Here is a 16,122-nt window from a genome sequence, read left to right as displayed (position 1 = left end):
TTTGTGGGTAGTTGTGCGGAGATGTTTTGAATGTTGTTTTTTTATTCTTAAAAAAAATATTGTTTGTTTATTTGTTTGTTTGTTTGTTCCATCCTTTAAAATGAAGGTGAACCCTGGTTTTTAACCAGGTGCATATAGCCATTTGTTAATTTATCACAATTTTCCATCAACCAATAGAATTGGGCTTTTCCAGAAAAAAAACGTACACCCCCTGTTGAGGAGCTCCAATCTTTTGTGAACTACCCCCTTGGAATTCCAGGCAATTTTAGGATCATACCCCTCTGGAATTCGGAATTACAGATTTTCAATCATTACCCCAATGGAAATCCACTTATTTTTGGCGGATTTTTGTCTACTGCTATGGAATTCCACTGCATTTAAACCATACTCCCTTGGAATGGAAATGGACCTCCTCAACAGGGGGTGCACGGTTTTTTTCTGGAAAAGCCCATTAATGAATAATACGAGATGTAAAAGTTCAAAGCCCTAAATTAATGATCCTTTTTTAAATGACTTATTTTAGTCATACCCAACAGACCTTGAAACTTTTAAACAAAGAATTACTTTATTATTAGAAAATGACAATGTGTCATTGTCTCAAGATTTTAGGGTCACATCTAGAGGGATGGCGTGAGTTTTGACTAAACTATACCTAACTTTTAGTAACATTGAGGGTGAAAAGTGTGGGGTATTTTTCTAATTGGAGACGTGTTTTTAGTAAAAGCTCTTCTTTTCACAGCTTGATGAAGAGGAGAACATTGGATCATCCGACGTCTCCCTTCTCCCTCCGTCAGCCAATGAGATGGGTTCATTGAAAAATAACGTCACCGACAACCAATCAGATTGCGTCATTGAAGATCCCAATCAACCAGATTACGTCATTGTTGAAGATGGTAACAACCAATGTGATTGTCCGGTGTCGAATTCTAGCCAATCAGAGGAGACCAATGAACCGCTATTTAAATACAGCACCCAATCAATTTCACCAGAGATTGTGGTCATTCCAACAGACACTCCAGAGTTAATCAAAAGATTCCCAAGACGTCGCAGCTCTTCACCTTGTCTCGGGAAAATGTCAAACCTAAGAGTCAGGTATGGCTCAAGATCATCAAACGATGACGTCAATTCGAGCCAATCAGATTGCTCGACCGAAACAATCAGCCAATCAGATTTGTCGACGTATTTGGTGATTGAGAGCCAGGAAGAGAAGAAGACGAGGAGGAGCTCATCACCATGTTTTGGACGAAGAAACGAGTTTATGGTTTACAGGGAGCAACGATTGTCATTTTTCTCATCAGAAGCTACTTCAAGAGGAAGGTAAGAACCTTTATCATTTTTAGTTGATACTTTGATACTCTCTAGTTCGATTTTCAAGCATCTTCATCGAATAAGAAGGGAGTTTATTGTGAATAGTAGAGTGTCGCGTAGGAGATTTTCTTGTTGACGGTGATTTTCAATATTTTCAAACAATAGAGCGTATCGAATAGTAGAACGTCGAATTAGAGGGCGTCAAATGTTTTTTTTACTCGTTACGTTTTTAAAACGTTCCAAAGACGTTTTCTTTAGGTCGGTGTTCACATTTGATACGGTGTTTTATTTGAATCGGTTCCGTTTCATTCTGATGAAAGGACTAGCGAGTTTATGTACAGCGGAGTGACTGAAACGATTTGGAACAACCTGCAGCCCTTACCTGCAAAAACGAGGACCGTAAAAGTGCTGATTTACCAACGTCAGCCATTCAATCAGGATTTAAACAAATCAGAACCTAACCGTTTCCGGCGCGAAAAAAACACTTACACCAAACTTGATGAAAGTAGAGCAAAAGTAACGGTCCATCTCACTCCCATCCTGTACCAACTCCCATGGACTTTATTGCGTCCAAAGAAGAGTTTTTGCATTCATGATCAGAATCTAAACTCAGTGAACCATCTGCAACCTGTCGGTTCTAGAGCGATATAATAACTGATTCGATCTTGAGAATCTTTCTTAAAAAATCAGAAGTTCGAACTAACATTGCATATAATACTCGTAAGCAATGCTTACCTCAAGCAATAAAAAGTAAATTGACCTCCCCCTGTGCTTATTCTTGCACCAAAATAAAATGTAATTTGAATGTTCTATGAATGTTATGATTTTCATATTGGCCTGTGGTCAGTTTTTAACCTATACCGATGGCTATATTGATGGCTAAAAATTACTATATTGGTTCAAGTTATAAGAATGTTAAGGCTAGAAAGATGCTACGGTATCTGATTAGTCATTAAGATACTATCAACTTTCTCTATTATTCAAATCTTTACGTTTTCGAACTGAAATATTGGTGCCCACAGACGGAAATTGGTTTAAATTCTCTGTGATTCAAGTCTTTCTCTTATTTTGGATAAAATATTTTGTCCCTTGAAGATCGAATTAAAGGGTATCAACTGTATTTCTAAATGTAAGTAACCTTGGTATAGTCCCACTTTAATTCATTTGTAGAATCATAATCACTTTGAAACACAAAATGATAAACTATTCTTATAGAAAGTCGCTTGCATCGGTATTTTGTCGATTTCAGATATCCGAGCACAGAGGTGGTATTTATGTTTGTCCAAATTGTAACTTTCAGGCTGACTTTTTCGGTTAGAGTACATACCTTTTTAAAATGTTCTCTGGAAAAGATATTTGTATGTTATTTTGGGATGTCATTCGTAGTGGTGTACTGTATATCTAGCTTGCGCAAACGTTTTTTCTACGTCAATCCAACGTTATATCGTATTAGCAAGTTTATGTATTCGAGATAAATCGAAGAAGACAGTATAAATCAAAATTGACAATGTCGCCAAAATCGTAGTCTAGCAAGCTAGACGACTAATTCAGACATATTAGAAATAAAGCAAAAAAGTAAATTTTAGTCGTCTAGAAACCTTTGTGCACTAACTCCAAACAAAAAAAAGTGTCAATATCGCAATTAAAATTTTTTCCCGCTCAAAAAAAATTCTTGAAAATAAAATGTGTGTGGATGTGTGTGTTAAAAATGTTTCATTTGTGTTGATTTTATTTTGAGAGTTTGTTGTTGCTGAATAAATTGTTTTCTCGCTACGCAAGTTTCTGCGTAGCTAGGCCCAGTATCTATAAGGCTGGAACACCGGATTCTTCCAGTCGTTTATACAAACTAAATCCCGTATCATTATTTGTGTTTATTATTAGTAATACATGCATTATAAACGACTCCAGTCTACCAAAATCACCGTCCACTTTGCTCTACGACAGTAAAAACATCAAAATACCGTCGTCTTTTTAGATGAGCAAAGGCGATATAGAGCCGTACATCAACTATCGAATTTCTTTTATGTCGACTTCACTTACCGTCGCCCTCGATATCCTCCAATACATAAACTCACAGAACTTGTAGAGGTCTGTGATTCAGACTATGATACCCTCCGATACCTAATCTCGCTTTTGATGTTATACGGTTGACGATTGGTGTGGCAGAATTGGGTTTCCAGGGCTTTTCTTTGGACACCATTAACATTCTTAGTGAAAATACCACCGCTAATTAACATGTGGCTGAAATGTGGGATTACTCCAATTTTTGACAATCTCAATTAAGTAAGGTATTCCAGTTTATTAATATTCCGAAAGTTTCTCTCAGTGGAGGATATAGTGTTTGGTGAGTTGTTTTTGTTAGTTAGACAAAAATGTGTGCGAATACTGTTTGAGGGAAATTGGTATGCCTCCGTTGTTAGTTAGACATATTAAATCGAGTTTTATAGTTTCAGTTTTAGGCAATAATGTCCATCTCGTTTTGAACCTCACTGGTGTTGAGTGTATTGAGCAAAAGTAAAGCGCCTGCTAAAATGTATGATTCATTTTTCATTTTTCAAATAAACATGGCGTATTTTTCTGTTATTTCATTGCTGTTCTGATTCAGAAAACATTGACACTTTCAGCGATATCGTAGTATATCTAACCCATTGGAGTCCTTTTTTGCTATACATTAAGTTGGTTGGCTTTGATTAATCGGTTGCTAGACAGTTTAATTTTATGAAACTGTCTTGAATCATGTTAACTATCGCGTCTATAAGTATATAACTCACTGATGATGTAGAGTAACTGTAAGAGAAACGTAATTCATACTTTGTGGTTTACGCATTTCTTATTGTATTTTCATACGTACGAAGTAGATCAGTTTCTTTGTAACAAACGGCATTCAAGATGATCACAAGGGTATTTTGTCTGGAAATGATCACCGAGATGAAAATTGATGATAGATACTATTCATAACTATCCATCATCGAATTATTGAACGAAAGAAGTTTACGAATTTCTTTTAGGTATTTTTTACGTACGAAGTAGATGATTCAAGATGGTATTTTGTCTGGAAATTATTGATGATAGATACTATTCATAACTATCCATCATTGAATTATTGAGCAAGACAAAGACATCATCAACATCAGTTTTATTTTTTGAAACGAGTTTGTACATTGATACCGTCAATTCTGACTTGATGTTGCTTTTACACCGCATTTTTGATTTGTTTAGTACACTACCTTGTCTTAGCTTGGATGCTCTAATATCCTCTGACAAACCGTTTTTATATCAACTGAGGTTTTGTAGGGGTCGTGATTCACAAACCATGCGATTGCAGGGAATCTAATAACGAGGCTAGTAGCTAACTCTCTCCCGGGAGAAAATATTACTTTTTTTGTTTATTTTGATCTTCTATTGGTTTGACCGCCTTCCTTTGGGTTTTAAATTTACTCTAAATACTCTTTTTTCTCAGTTTTAAGTGGTTTAAAGTAGATGCAGATTATTTTTCATTATTTTTTTTAAACCTTTCCTTTTAACATTGGGTTAACTTTGAGAGTTTTTATGAGATTTTTACGATAGGTTACTCTTTTCTGAATTGCTGATAAGTCATAATAAGGCGAGACCAATTTGATTATTTGTTTTACGGGCCCAACCGACCCTGAAATTCCAAAAATGGATATAAAAATAAAATTTATTTTGGTAGTACGTTGTTATTTTCATTGCTTTACTGACTGCCAAATTTTCAGTTTTTTCCAAGGTTTTGAGAATTTCAATTTTTCATTGTATCCATGAATTTGAGGTTTTAATGTGTTTGTATTTTCTATTTTGCATTTTTTCAAGATGTAGTAGTTTTTGCTGTCTTTTTAGGCGAGATTTTATAAGTGAAATTCTACTTTTATTTTTATTTTTTTGTCGACCGATCGACCCTCTTTTTTGGGTACTTTAAGGGCAGAAACTTTCGTGTTTTTCGCGATTTTGATCCTTTTACGCGAAAGTTTCTGCCAGGTAAAAGTTAAACCTGAAAAACGCGAAAGTTTTTTTTCGCGAAAAATAAACTTCTCTACTCAGTTTTGCACTATTTGCTAAATTTTAGCATGTTTTATGAGTTTTTGTTACTAAAAAAGAAACTTTCTGCCCTTAAAGTAGCTTGGCTTGTAAAACAACAAATTAAATGGTCCCCGTCTAATGTCTTTAAGATTTCTTGGTAGATTTGAGCAAGTAGAGAATGATAATCCTCGTTTTCCTACTAATCAAATCAAATCTTCGTTTTTGAAGCATTGTGAAAAATCAGTTTCCTGAATGTACCAGTCAATTATAGAGGTATTAAATTCTCTTTACTTTAAAGGAGACACGGTATTACCGGGGAAAGAAATTCACAGCAATACGCTAAGAAAATACAAAAAGATAATCTTCGCTTGTTATATTATATATCTCTCATGTTACATTTTCTTATTACTGTTACTGTAATTGATGTTATGAATTGTTTGCATAACACTCTAATTACACGGAGGAGGCTACAATATGTTGGTTTTCTTATGATTTTTGAATGATAGAGCTTTTCTTTTGTTTTAGGATTTTTAGTCTGAGTCTTTTTTTAGATGGTGAATGATTGCTGGTACATTTTCCTATCATATTATGAATTTTCGAATTTTCACAAAAATTATCAGAATAATTTGATTTAGGCTTTTAAAACATAATGGTTGAGACAAACACAGCTTTGTGTGTATTTACAAGAAACTTGTATTGTAGCCAGTTTATGAAGTTTTGTTTGTTTTCGTGAGAGACAATTTCATTTTCATTTCAGCGATATATTTTGGGTACGCAAATTTGGAAGTTTACTACGGCTAAGGGATCGTCAAACCTCTCTTCAATTATAGAATAGGAAAATAGAGAAAAAAATTTTATTCTGACAGTCCCTGTATCAAATAGCGAGCTAATGTGTTTGCACTTTCGAGGCTGGTGGAGTGACTGAGATGATTTTTGTTCGATGCCATGATTGTTCTGACCTTCAGTGGTTTGCTTGAATGCGTGATTATTTGGCTTTTTAACTTGCGTGAATGCGTAAATTTGAAAAAAAAACTGTGTGGTTGCGTGGATTGAAGGTCCGCTGGGGGGCCTCCAAAATCGAGGACGGTAAAAGTGCTGATTTACCGTCGTCCTCAGTCAATCAGGATCTAGATAAACTAAAAGCTTACCGTCTCCGTGGCAAAAAAAACAACAAAAATACATAAAACTCGTTGATACTTTTTAGGGAACTGTCATCAACGAGACTTTGAAATCACACTAAATAAAGATTGCGACGTCGAAGTTGGCCAATATGATTCAGTATTGAAATCTATCCAAGTCATCAGTGATATATTTTTATGATATATTATGTTTTGTTTCTTCGGCTGAGAAACTTTTATACTCGTGTCTATCAGACAAGAAGCAATTACTTCACCTACAAATTACATTTAGTCAATCGGAACTAAAGTCTATTCAAGGCATTGCTTAGAGGCGTGGAATGTCTTGACCTTCGGAAGTTCTTTAAATGCCTAAATGACAAGTTCAAGGAAAAAGTAGGTTCGTCTCGTTTACCCCAAACACAATTAAGAGGCTTTTGTATGGAGAGGAATGAGCGAATGCGGTTTTTTAGAACTGTCATCTTATGCGTGGGTTCTTAAGGGCTCTGACCATAGTGAATTTTTCATAATTGCCGTGTTTAAAATGTGTTTTCTGACTGGTGTAACCAACAAAACTATGGCATGTTATACATTTTCTGTTAGACAAACTATTCCTGAATCTGAAAATTCAAAAATTGCATTGAAAAAATTTGACGAAGAAGAAAATGAAGACTTTTTGCGAGGAAGAGTATTTCAACTTTAAAGAGCTTAGTTTCGGTGAAGAAAAAACATTTTGAAAAAATTTTCGCAGTAGATGGTGTATCTTTTACCGAACAATAAAAATTTTTGCGGAAAAGTTTTGTAAATGCTTCTTTGTCTCGAAATCTTCAAAATAGTGGTTTTTCATCAATTTTTCATCTGGATTTTGCTTAAAAGAACAGTCATAACTTTTGACACATCGTTTTAGAAAAATTTTCCGCAAAATTTAAAATAGTTCAATTCTTTGCGGACAGTGTAAAGAAATTTTGAAACAAAAAAGTTAATTACCCATTAAAACTAAGCACTTTTTGTAAAAGAGGGTGATGCAACATATTATTAACATCTTTTTAAAGTTCATAACGTCATTTTTGCAATTAAATTCTTAATTACTCTTAAGGGATTCGATTAAAAAGCAATTTATAAAGGCAATTCTTTGTTAAAAGTGTTAAGGAACCTGAAATATAACTTTTATGTTCAAATACCAAAATCAATTTTTGGACTATGGTCAGAGCCCTTAAAATGTCGTATATGATGTGTTTTTTTTCGAAAACTTCTTCGGCTTTAAACGTCAGCTTATTATGTCAGGAGTATTAAGACATGTTGTTGGGGTTTATTAGATCTGAGGTTTTCTCTCGATTTTCGATTTCCAAATTCTTTTCTAACATTCATGCAGTCTCTTCTACTCAACATTTTCTGTTTTTCAACTTTTTCTCTTTTCCTGGAACTTTTGGGTCTGGGTCATGAAAATATGTAGGTTCGATCTTATATCTTGAAAAGATTATGAGCTCGAGATAGAAATAGTGGGATCTTGCATAAGGGTTGTATAAGTAACAAGTACGGCTAAAGGTCTGTGAAATTAAAACTAAGGTAGTAGAGAGAGACTATGACAGTTAAGCCTATGTTTTGATGTGGTGTTGCTTATATCCCGTGGAGAAGGGCTTGCACTTGGAACAAAGGAAGATATGACGTAGCCTAATGAATCTATGGGGTACTATGGGTATTTCGTTTGTTTTCTTCGTTGGTTTCATCATGCATTTATCAAATCTCGCAGTTTTCTGTCTTCACAGGGAACAGTTACGTTTGGCGAACAGCAGTACCTTATTTTAATTTTATTGGTGAGTTTTGAGCAAAACAAAATTGAAGATATTTCAATGACCCGGCCTATTTTTCTATTCTTGCCAAATTTAGGTTGTTTTTGATGTACACAGGCTAACAGTGATTGTATATAATTGTTTTAATTTGGGGAAGGTTGTATTTATAATTTGTAGCCGGTATTATTTTCTCATGGTTTGCAAACTGTAACAACGATGTTGGATGGATTGCAGAAAGGTCTGCTTTCAAAATTTGGTTGCCTTTTGCATAATATTTGAAGAAGTGCTAAAATTTAGGGCACAATTTTACTATTTTTAGCTTTGGTAATGCTATAACGTATATTGAGGTGATAAAAGTTTTTGCAGTTACTTGAATTTCAAATATTTTGCAGTTGATGTTCAATTTCGCCACTCACATGTCAACTTTACACTTGATTAGGTTCTTAGACTTTCATAACCGCTTGACATTTTTTTGGTTTTTTGACGAAGAAATGACCTTGTTTTTTCTATCTGTAGACATGGCTCTTGTAGAATGCGTCGTGAGGTACTTTTTACACACCTATAAGTCGTGGGTTACTGAAAATCTTTCCTGTTATTCAATGTAACTTTTTTCAGAAGTGTTAAAATTATTTGGTCCTCAAAACCGAAGGCGTCGCGTGAGATTAAAAGGGGTTGGTATTCTAGGCTATTTTGAAGAGATCTGTGGTTTTTGAACCTTATTCCACAAACGATTTTGATTAGAGAGTCCATACTGTGTATCGAATCGTATTTATTTGAAAATAAGGATACTTACTGTTTGATATGGAAAAGAATGATCAAAGATGTATTTCGATTGATTTGGTGAATTTTCTAATGATATTAGGATATAGAATTTGTTGTAATTTATCTTTTTGACTGGCGGATGAGAAATTTTTAATATACAGTACCGTATTTGGCCCCCAAAACGGAGACGGCCCCCAAAACGGAGACGGCCCCCAAAACGGAGGTCGTCATTAAAATGAGGATTCTGACTTGTAGATTTATCAGAATTAAACAATTTTTGTTTATTTTGAAAGAATGATGGTTATACTTAAAAATGAGCATGTTTTTGATGGTTTGAGACAGATTCAAAATAACATATTTGCGCCTGAAGGGAATATTTTAACACCAAAATTAGATAAAAATTGCATATAACTCACTCTAGCTCCTTAGATATTGAAAATAAGTTATGAAAATGGGAAAACAAATAGGAAACTTTCTACACCTAATGCCGTTCAGAAAATGCAGATACATCCGTGACTTTAGAGAATGAGTAAAAGATATAGCATCTTAAAGGTCAATCAGTATTTTGGGGTCCTAGAACCAGCATTGATAAAACCGAACATTCTAAATATGAGAAACAGCAAAATATCTTGGAATTCCATTCCCATCAGCTAGAGTTAAAAGCTTATAACAAAAAATTAACACTATGTATAAAATTTTTCGCTGAATCAGCAAAACCGGCAAATTCTGTCATTCTTTTGCAAAATATAGGAGAAAAATACCTTTAAAGCTTAATATTTTCAGTTTCAGTTGAGCTTTTTTTCTAAAATTTTCACAGCTTATTCCATAATGGAACTATTTTCAAAAGAGATTGATTTTCAAAAACTTGTTTAAGACGTTTATTAAATCAAAATTGTCATTTTGAAAATCCCTAAATTTTCAGTTTGGACTTTGCAAAATCGAAAATCTTGAAATATTTCATAAACATCATAAATTTTATTATCCATCGGGTCGTAAATTTAAGGGTAAACACAAATATGTTCATAGTTTTTCCCCCTATTACCACTGGGCTTAATAATTTGATTTTAACTACACCTACGTATTGGGGGCCCCAAACCTCCATTTTGACAACCAGGAGTATACTTTAAAAATTTTATCAAACAAATTTATGCCCAAAACCCTCTAAATCACATTTCCAAACTATGGTCAAAATTTTGTATTCATATCTTAAAGAGATCTCGAGAAATCGCTAAAATTTCAAACCTCCGTTTTGGGGGCCATTAGAAAAAAGCTACCTATCTTTAAGCGATTGAAAAATATTGTTGAAATTGAAAATTTGGAAAAAGAACTGTCGGGAAATAAAGTAGAGATGTTAAAGTTTTTCATGCAGCAAAATTTTTTGTAAAACCTCTTTTCCTCTAGATTTGAGAGAAATTTTAAATTTGATCGACGTTTTGGGGGCCACATACTGTAATGACAATTATTATTTTTTCCACTTTAACTTTTTGAAGCTAGTGCTCCTAGAAATAGTTCCTCTATTCGGAGGGTGTCTTTTTTAGAAAGTATATAGCAGCTGGAAGAAAAAGTCATACAACATAAACCATCTAACGTCCATTTGTTATATCCAGGTACCGTTAGATAAACATTCTTTGCTAGCTGGTAGAGTGGATTTTCGCTTATTCTTAGTTTCCCGGTAATGGGAAATCCTCGAAGAATACTTTTCTTTACTCGACTTCCTCTAAAAGTTCGAATTAGAGAGAGTTAGAGACTGTATTATAATCCAGTGATTATAGCATTCTTTACCAAGAACCTTTGTTTTCATTTTCAACGCAACAATCTATTTAAGTAGAATCGGGCAATATCCTGTTCATCAAATTCTTGTTTTGTTTGATTTGTTTTTTGTGTATAATAATTCTTGGGTAATCGGGGTAATCTTATCACATCCACTTTGACAATAATTTCGTTTTTCTTTTGTTGTTCCAGTTCTATGATTTGTAAAAACACGCCATTGTATGAATAAGATATCTGATAAACTTTGTGAAATAAAGGTTGAGGATCTCCGAAAATGAGATGATCAGGGAGATTTCGGAAAATTCAGACCCTCCTGATGTTTACAGTATCCGAGTACCGCTTCCTTCATCCCGCTAGCTAGAAGAGTCTCAAGCTATGGTTCTGATGGAGAGCTCAGTTAGGAATCCAGTGATCTGTATAAGTATGTAAGTCAGAGGCGACATGAAGGCTCTTCTTTCGATAGCTATCTACCCGAAGGTAGGGGAGGGTGCCACTCTTTCTCCCTGGATTTCTCCACTTACCCCTGATTCTTCTCTTAATTGCTGAGCATCAAGCAGAGAGGTATCAAGTACCAATTTGGAAATCTTTGGTATGACCCGGCTGGGATTTGAATCCACAACCTTGCGCAGGTCAAGCTTGCTCGGCTTGCGATGACACGTCCTCTCCACTGTTGCCGATGTCCCGTGGTATTTGCAAGGTCTTCCTTTGAGCAGCCTGCATGTTTCAACGGCCACCTAAATTGCGTGGACTAGATGCGTGCCCCTTGAAAATATCTTTCCAACGATTTTCAATTGTATCTATATGAGTTTTGGTTCTTATAAAAAAAAGTTTTAACTGCTGACCGTAACTAACAACATCCTCAACAGTTATTGCCATCCTTCCCTTCTTAATACCGCGATGCAATCTGTTTGAAACAGGATTAAGCGTCAGGCAAAATGTAAACATGTTGTATTTTCTTGATGCCAGAATAACGATGGATTATTTGCTTTAAAGTTTCGGTGTTTGTTTTTCCAAATTGAAGAGATAGAGTTTTGGTTTCATTACAAATACCTTTTTCTGGTTGCACTCGCTGACCATTAAATTGGCTCTGATATTTTGTATTTCTGGTCAAGAGAAATCGTCTCTTCTAAGTTAGTTCGTATTATTTAGGATCTTGACGAAAACGATAGTTGTTTGAAAGTTTAAACTTTGTGTGTGGAAATGAAAGAATGAACGAATGAAAGAATGGTGTTTTGGTCTTTTGGAACTCGTGAAGCTAAAGGAACCCTCTAACTTGATACACGTTTTTATGCCTTTTACGGATGTTCTTAACTTTTTTGAGTTTTGAGACTGAAATGTTTTTACAATGTTCTTAATTTCACCAATTTTAATTATTTATGTGCAATTTAGAGTCCATAAAGCCTTAAAATGTTTTGGCCGTCGAAACCTTATGTTCTAATATAGTTTGTTCTCATAAAAAACTTATAGTAGAGCAAAAAGGCTATCTTGTGAACACGGTCACGGATTTGGATCGGAATCGTTCTTTTTTTCTTTCCATCTCTTGTATCTATTCAGAAGTTTCAATTTATTTTGATTTTGAGACGTTTTTTTCTCAAGAACGGACAAGTATACCTTAGGGTAATTTCGAGTGGAATTCATATCAATGATTTCCTCTCCAATATATTTTGATATTGATTTTCCGGTGACGTCTTATGCTACCCGTCGGGAATTCATGTGTAGAAAACCAACATGTCCATTTAAAAGAACAGTAAGAATTCTGAATAAACAAACTAACATTTCATTCAATATTTAGTACTTATAGTTTCCTTCCTATGGTAGTAACCTCCAAGAGAGATTATTAAGCTAACATGGAAATTTTGCGATAATGTAATTAGAATTACTTCTAAAAAGTGACGATTGAAAATGGATACAGTATTTTACCATAAAGAACAGTTTTGAAATAGATTGTGCATGCTGGCCTGTGTCTACATCCTATATTTCTTCGCTCCAAGCGTGAAACTACTCTTCAAGAGTAAGGTCTAAATGCCTTCCTTGATCTTATTGTGTAAATTATTGTATATTGCAAAAGTTTAGATATTTGGGAAATCTTTAGTTCATCAGATGTCATCATTGTTCCCCAAAGTCCTAAACGACTGGAGCTATTAATTGTGTAGACATCTAATGTTATATGCTAGACTAGACTTGTGATGTGGAAACTATTGCTCGATCTATCAATACTTGCAAATCGTTCATTCTAGTGGTTGGTGCTGATTTTTTATAATATCTCATTTTAGGAGCAATCTTTCTTCAGATTTTATAGTTAGAACATAGTCCCCAGTGGTGGGTTTGATAGAGGGTTTTCATTTCCTTGTAAGAAGTATGGCTAAATGAAACACTCTCCGTCATAAATTTTGTACCGTCAGATCCACCGCTGGTCTCAGCCAGCAAACATCCTACATAATGTTAGAAACATTAGATGGACGTCTCCTAGACGTCTGGTTAGATCCATTTGGTTTCTCATATTCTTATAAAAACTGCTCAAAACAAATTGCTCACACTTTATCGTTTCAGTCTGTCATATAAAACTGTTTCTAACCCCCTACTTAATGCTCTTAAAACTTTTAGTGCGATACAGTAGATAAATTATTCAAATAATACACTCAATCTAGAGAGATTTTCGTATTCAAACAATCGTCTAAAACCAACATATTTGATACAAGAGAAGAGGTATATTGATGGTATAGTCTATGGTTTATTGAATACCATATTGTTTTCTGAATTGAATGTTATTCGTGGAAACCTTTTTACATGGTCTACCATAATCTAATGATTTAGAAATCGTTGTTGGTTTTTCACTTTTGGAGTCTTGCTGCTCAGGATAAAAAGAAATCTTGGTGTTGTTTGGTTAACATTTGGGAATTTTTTGATCCCAATGGTTGGATATAGGATATAGTACATGGATTTTGAAATCTGTATTATTGGTATAGCCTGTAATATTATTCGTATGGCTATGAGAAATATAATGGGTTATCGTACTACACCTGAACATCATAACATCATGCATCGACCATCATTCCGACGGTCTGTCGGCTGCACTTTAACTTCTCATCCTGCGTTGACGACAGGTGATTTATCTTTATCCAAGAAGATTTCATTATTTTCGTCGGCAAGCGAGGCGGATGATGATGAGGAAGATGAACAGGAGTTTGTGAACGCGCTACCTATTTGGATGCAAGAAGCGCAGGATAATATGAGGTAAGGTTAGGAAAGCAGGCATCTGCTCTGTAACCCATTCGCTGCAAAAGGACGATTATATCGGTCGAAATACCGAGGTAACTTCAAATCGCCTACTTTTTCTACGGACATTTGTTTTTCCTCTTCTATTGCAAAAAGTTATTGGGAAACTAACTTTTATTGGGGTAACTATCAAGGACTGTTTCAACCGGGGAATATGAATATGGAACTGTGATATCCTTTATACAACCTTTTCAAAAAACGTATTTCAGCTTTGACATGTTACTTGCAGCAAAATATACAGGGAGAATGATGATTGCAAATTAGCTGCTTAATTTTTCTTAACGTAAAATAGGGAATATTCCTTAAATTGTTTATGTCTTCGTCTTCGGAGCCTCAAATTGTCTGTTAAATATATTTTAAAATGTACAAGTTTTTTTTGACTGATAGTGGAAGTTATTCAATGTTCTTTTTAAAGAGACACGGCTGTCATGTAACATACTGCAGTTGTTTTTGTTTATTTTACTTGCGGTTACTGAAAAAACCATAATTTGACTCAAAAAGCCATGCTTTGACTATAAATGGACATTTTTTCACGTGTTGTCATTTTATAGTTAGAGAGCTTATAGAGCATTCTTCTGCAAGAGTTCTTACGGTTCTCTTTCTTTACCCAGAAACATCCAAGACTACCGAACTAGTCTGTTGATCAATCATGTCAGAAGGCGGGAAGATAAGGGTGGAGGGTGTTTGTTAAAATAGGAGCTGCGTAGGAGAACGAGCAAAAGTTGGTAAGAGGTTAGCCTTCAGCCCTTACCGCCAATAACTTTTCTTCCTACGCTTCCCTTAACTCTCACACTCACTTTTCCCGCGTGATACCGTTCCAGCCCGGCTGGTGTGCCAGTCTACAATAGTGTTTTGCTCAAATGACTTTTTCTTAGTTGCCGAATACAGTATGCAAACCTAGTTTTATGCCCCTGTCAAAATGTAAAATATAAAACGGCCGAAGAGGTAAATCAAGGAAATCTCTCTTTTTTAGCGGTATACCTCAATTTCTATAATGTATACAATCTCTGACGTCACATTATTTATACCAATACCGGCGAAATATTCAATAGAATGAATCAGACATTCAATAGATGTACCTGTTCACCCAATGTTCTTACGCAACTTGAATAATGGTATTATTGCGGTCAGGAAAACCTCGTCCTTTCGAAATTTTTCGATAGGTGCTAGCATCTTAATTCTTCGAATCCCGAAGGTCCCTTTGGTTAGAGCTTACACAATTCTGGACAAAAGGTTAGAGACTTTTCAAAAGTTCCCCAAAGTAGCGAAATAAGAGCATTTTAGGAACTGAGGGGTAATTGATGAAGCTGAAAGAAGAATTTGTTATGCTATTCAATTCGGAGCTTATAAAACTGGTGCTTCCTATTGTATGAAAAGGGAGACACTGGACAAACAACGTAGGACTATTAACATTTTTCACGTTTTCTCGAGTTTTAGAAAGGAAAAAGTTCAAACATACTTTACTACGAAAACCTTTCCAAATTTTTTACTCTAACCCATATCTCAGATTTGATTTTACAAAATCACGCGAGGCAATGGAAAACCAATAACAACAAATTATCATTCCGATGCTAAGCTTCCTTTAATGCAATAAACGATTTTCTAAACAAGATATTTAACAAATATTGCTAGATCTTAAAGACTTGAAGTTTCGTTTTGCCATGTGACCCAAAAACTTATGTTTGGTCAAAGTCTACTTAATCACACCTTAGGAAAACAGGGATATTGTTCGATTGTTGTTTTACGTGATTGGCGGCCGCCCACAGTCTAAAAATGTTTCAGTTGAACCTGCCAATCCCCCCAAAAACGAGGATTGGGGTTCAGGCCTACTGCTGCAAAATTTATGACGTGGATCCAAACCTTTCAGATGTTGAAAATCGACTTTCAAAGCTTTAGTGTGTTGGAAAAAAGTGTCTACGTCGGGTGCCAGATCTTCGCACGGATAATTTTGCACTCTATCTCTTCCTGGTCAATTCCAATTCTAGCCAAGAACTTGTTAATGGTGCTTGATGCTTAAGTGGCGCCTTTTGAATATCTCTCAAGGTTGAGCTTGGATTTTTGCTAAA

At 35.0% G+C, this 16,122-nt stretch overlaps 1 protein-coding gene across 6 annotated transcripts in view; it reads left to right on the top strand.

Moving 5' to 3' along the window:
* The window catches only part of LOC136810472 (guanine exchange factor for Rac 30-like), an 83,534-nt gene that overhangs the window by 16,420 nt on the left and 50,992 nt on the right, over positions 1-16,122 (top strand). For 5 of the 6 annotated variants that reach the window (XR_010847110.1, XM_067067034.1, XM_067067035.1 and 2 more), the window contains one exon: positions 740-1,317. Coding sequence is in view for 5 of the 6 variants with exons in the window: in XM_067067034.1 (XP_066923135.1) it covers positions 740-1,317 (578 nt within the window). In the remaining variant the exon portion in view is untranslated. Of the gene's footprint in view, positions 1-739; positions 1,318-13,498; positions 14,015-16,122 lie in introns of those variants that run through there. The other variant, XM_067067039.1, reaches the window with a different exon arrangement.

Source organism: Clytia hemisphaerica, unplaced genomic scaffold, assembly GCF_902728285.1.
Source record: "Clytia hemisphaerica strain Z4C2 unplaced genomic scaffold, Clytia hemisphaerica genome assembly, whole genome shotgun sequence".
In the NCBI taxonomy this organism is placed as follows: Eukaryota; Metazoa; Cnidaria; class Hydrozoa; order Leptothecata; family Clytiidae; genus Clytia; species Clytia hemisphaerica.
The sequence above is the reverse complement of the archived record's forward strand: the minus strand, read 5'-3'. Positions and strand labels throughout refer to the sequence as shown.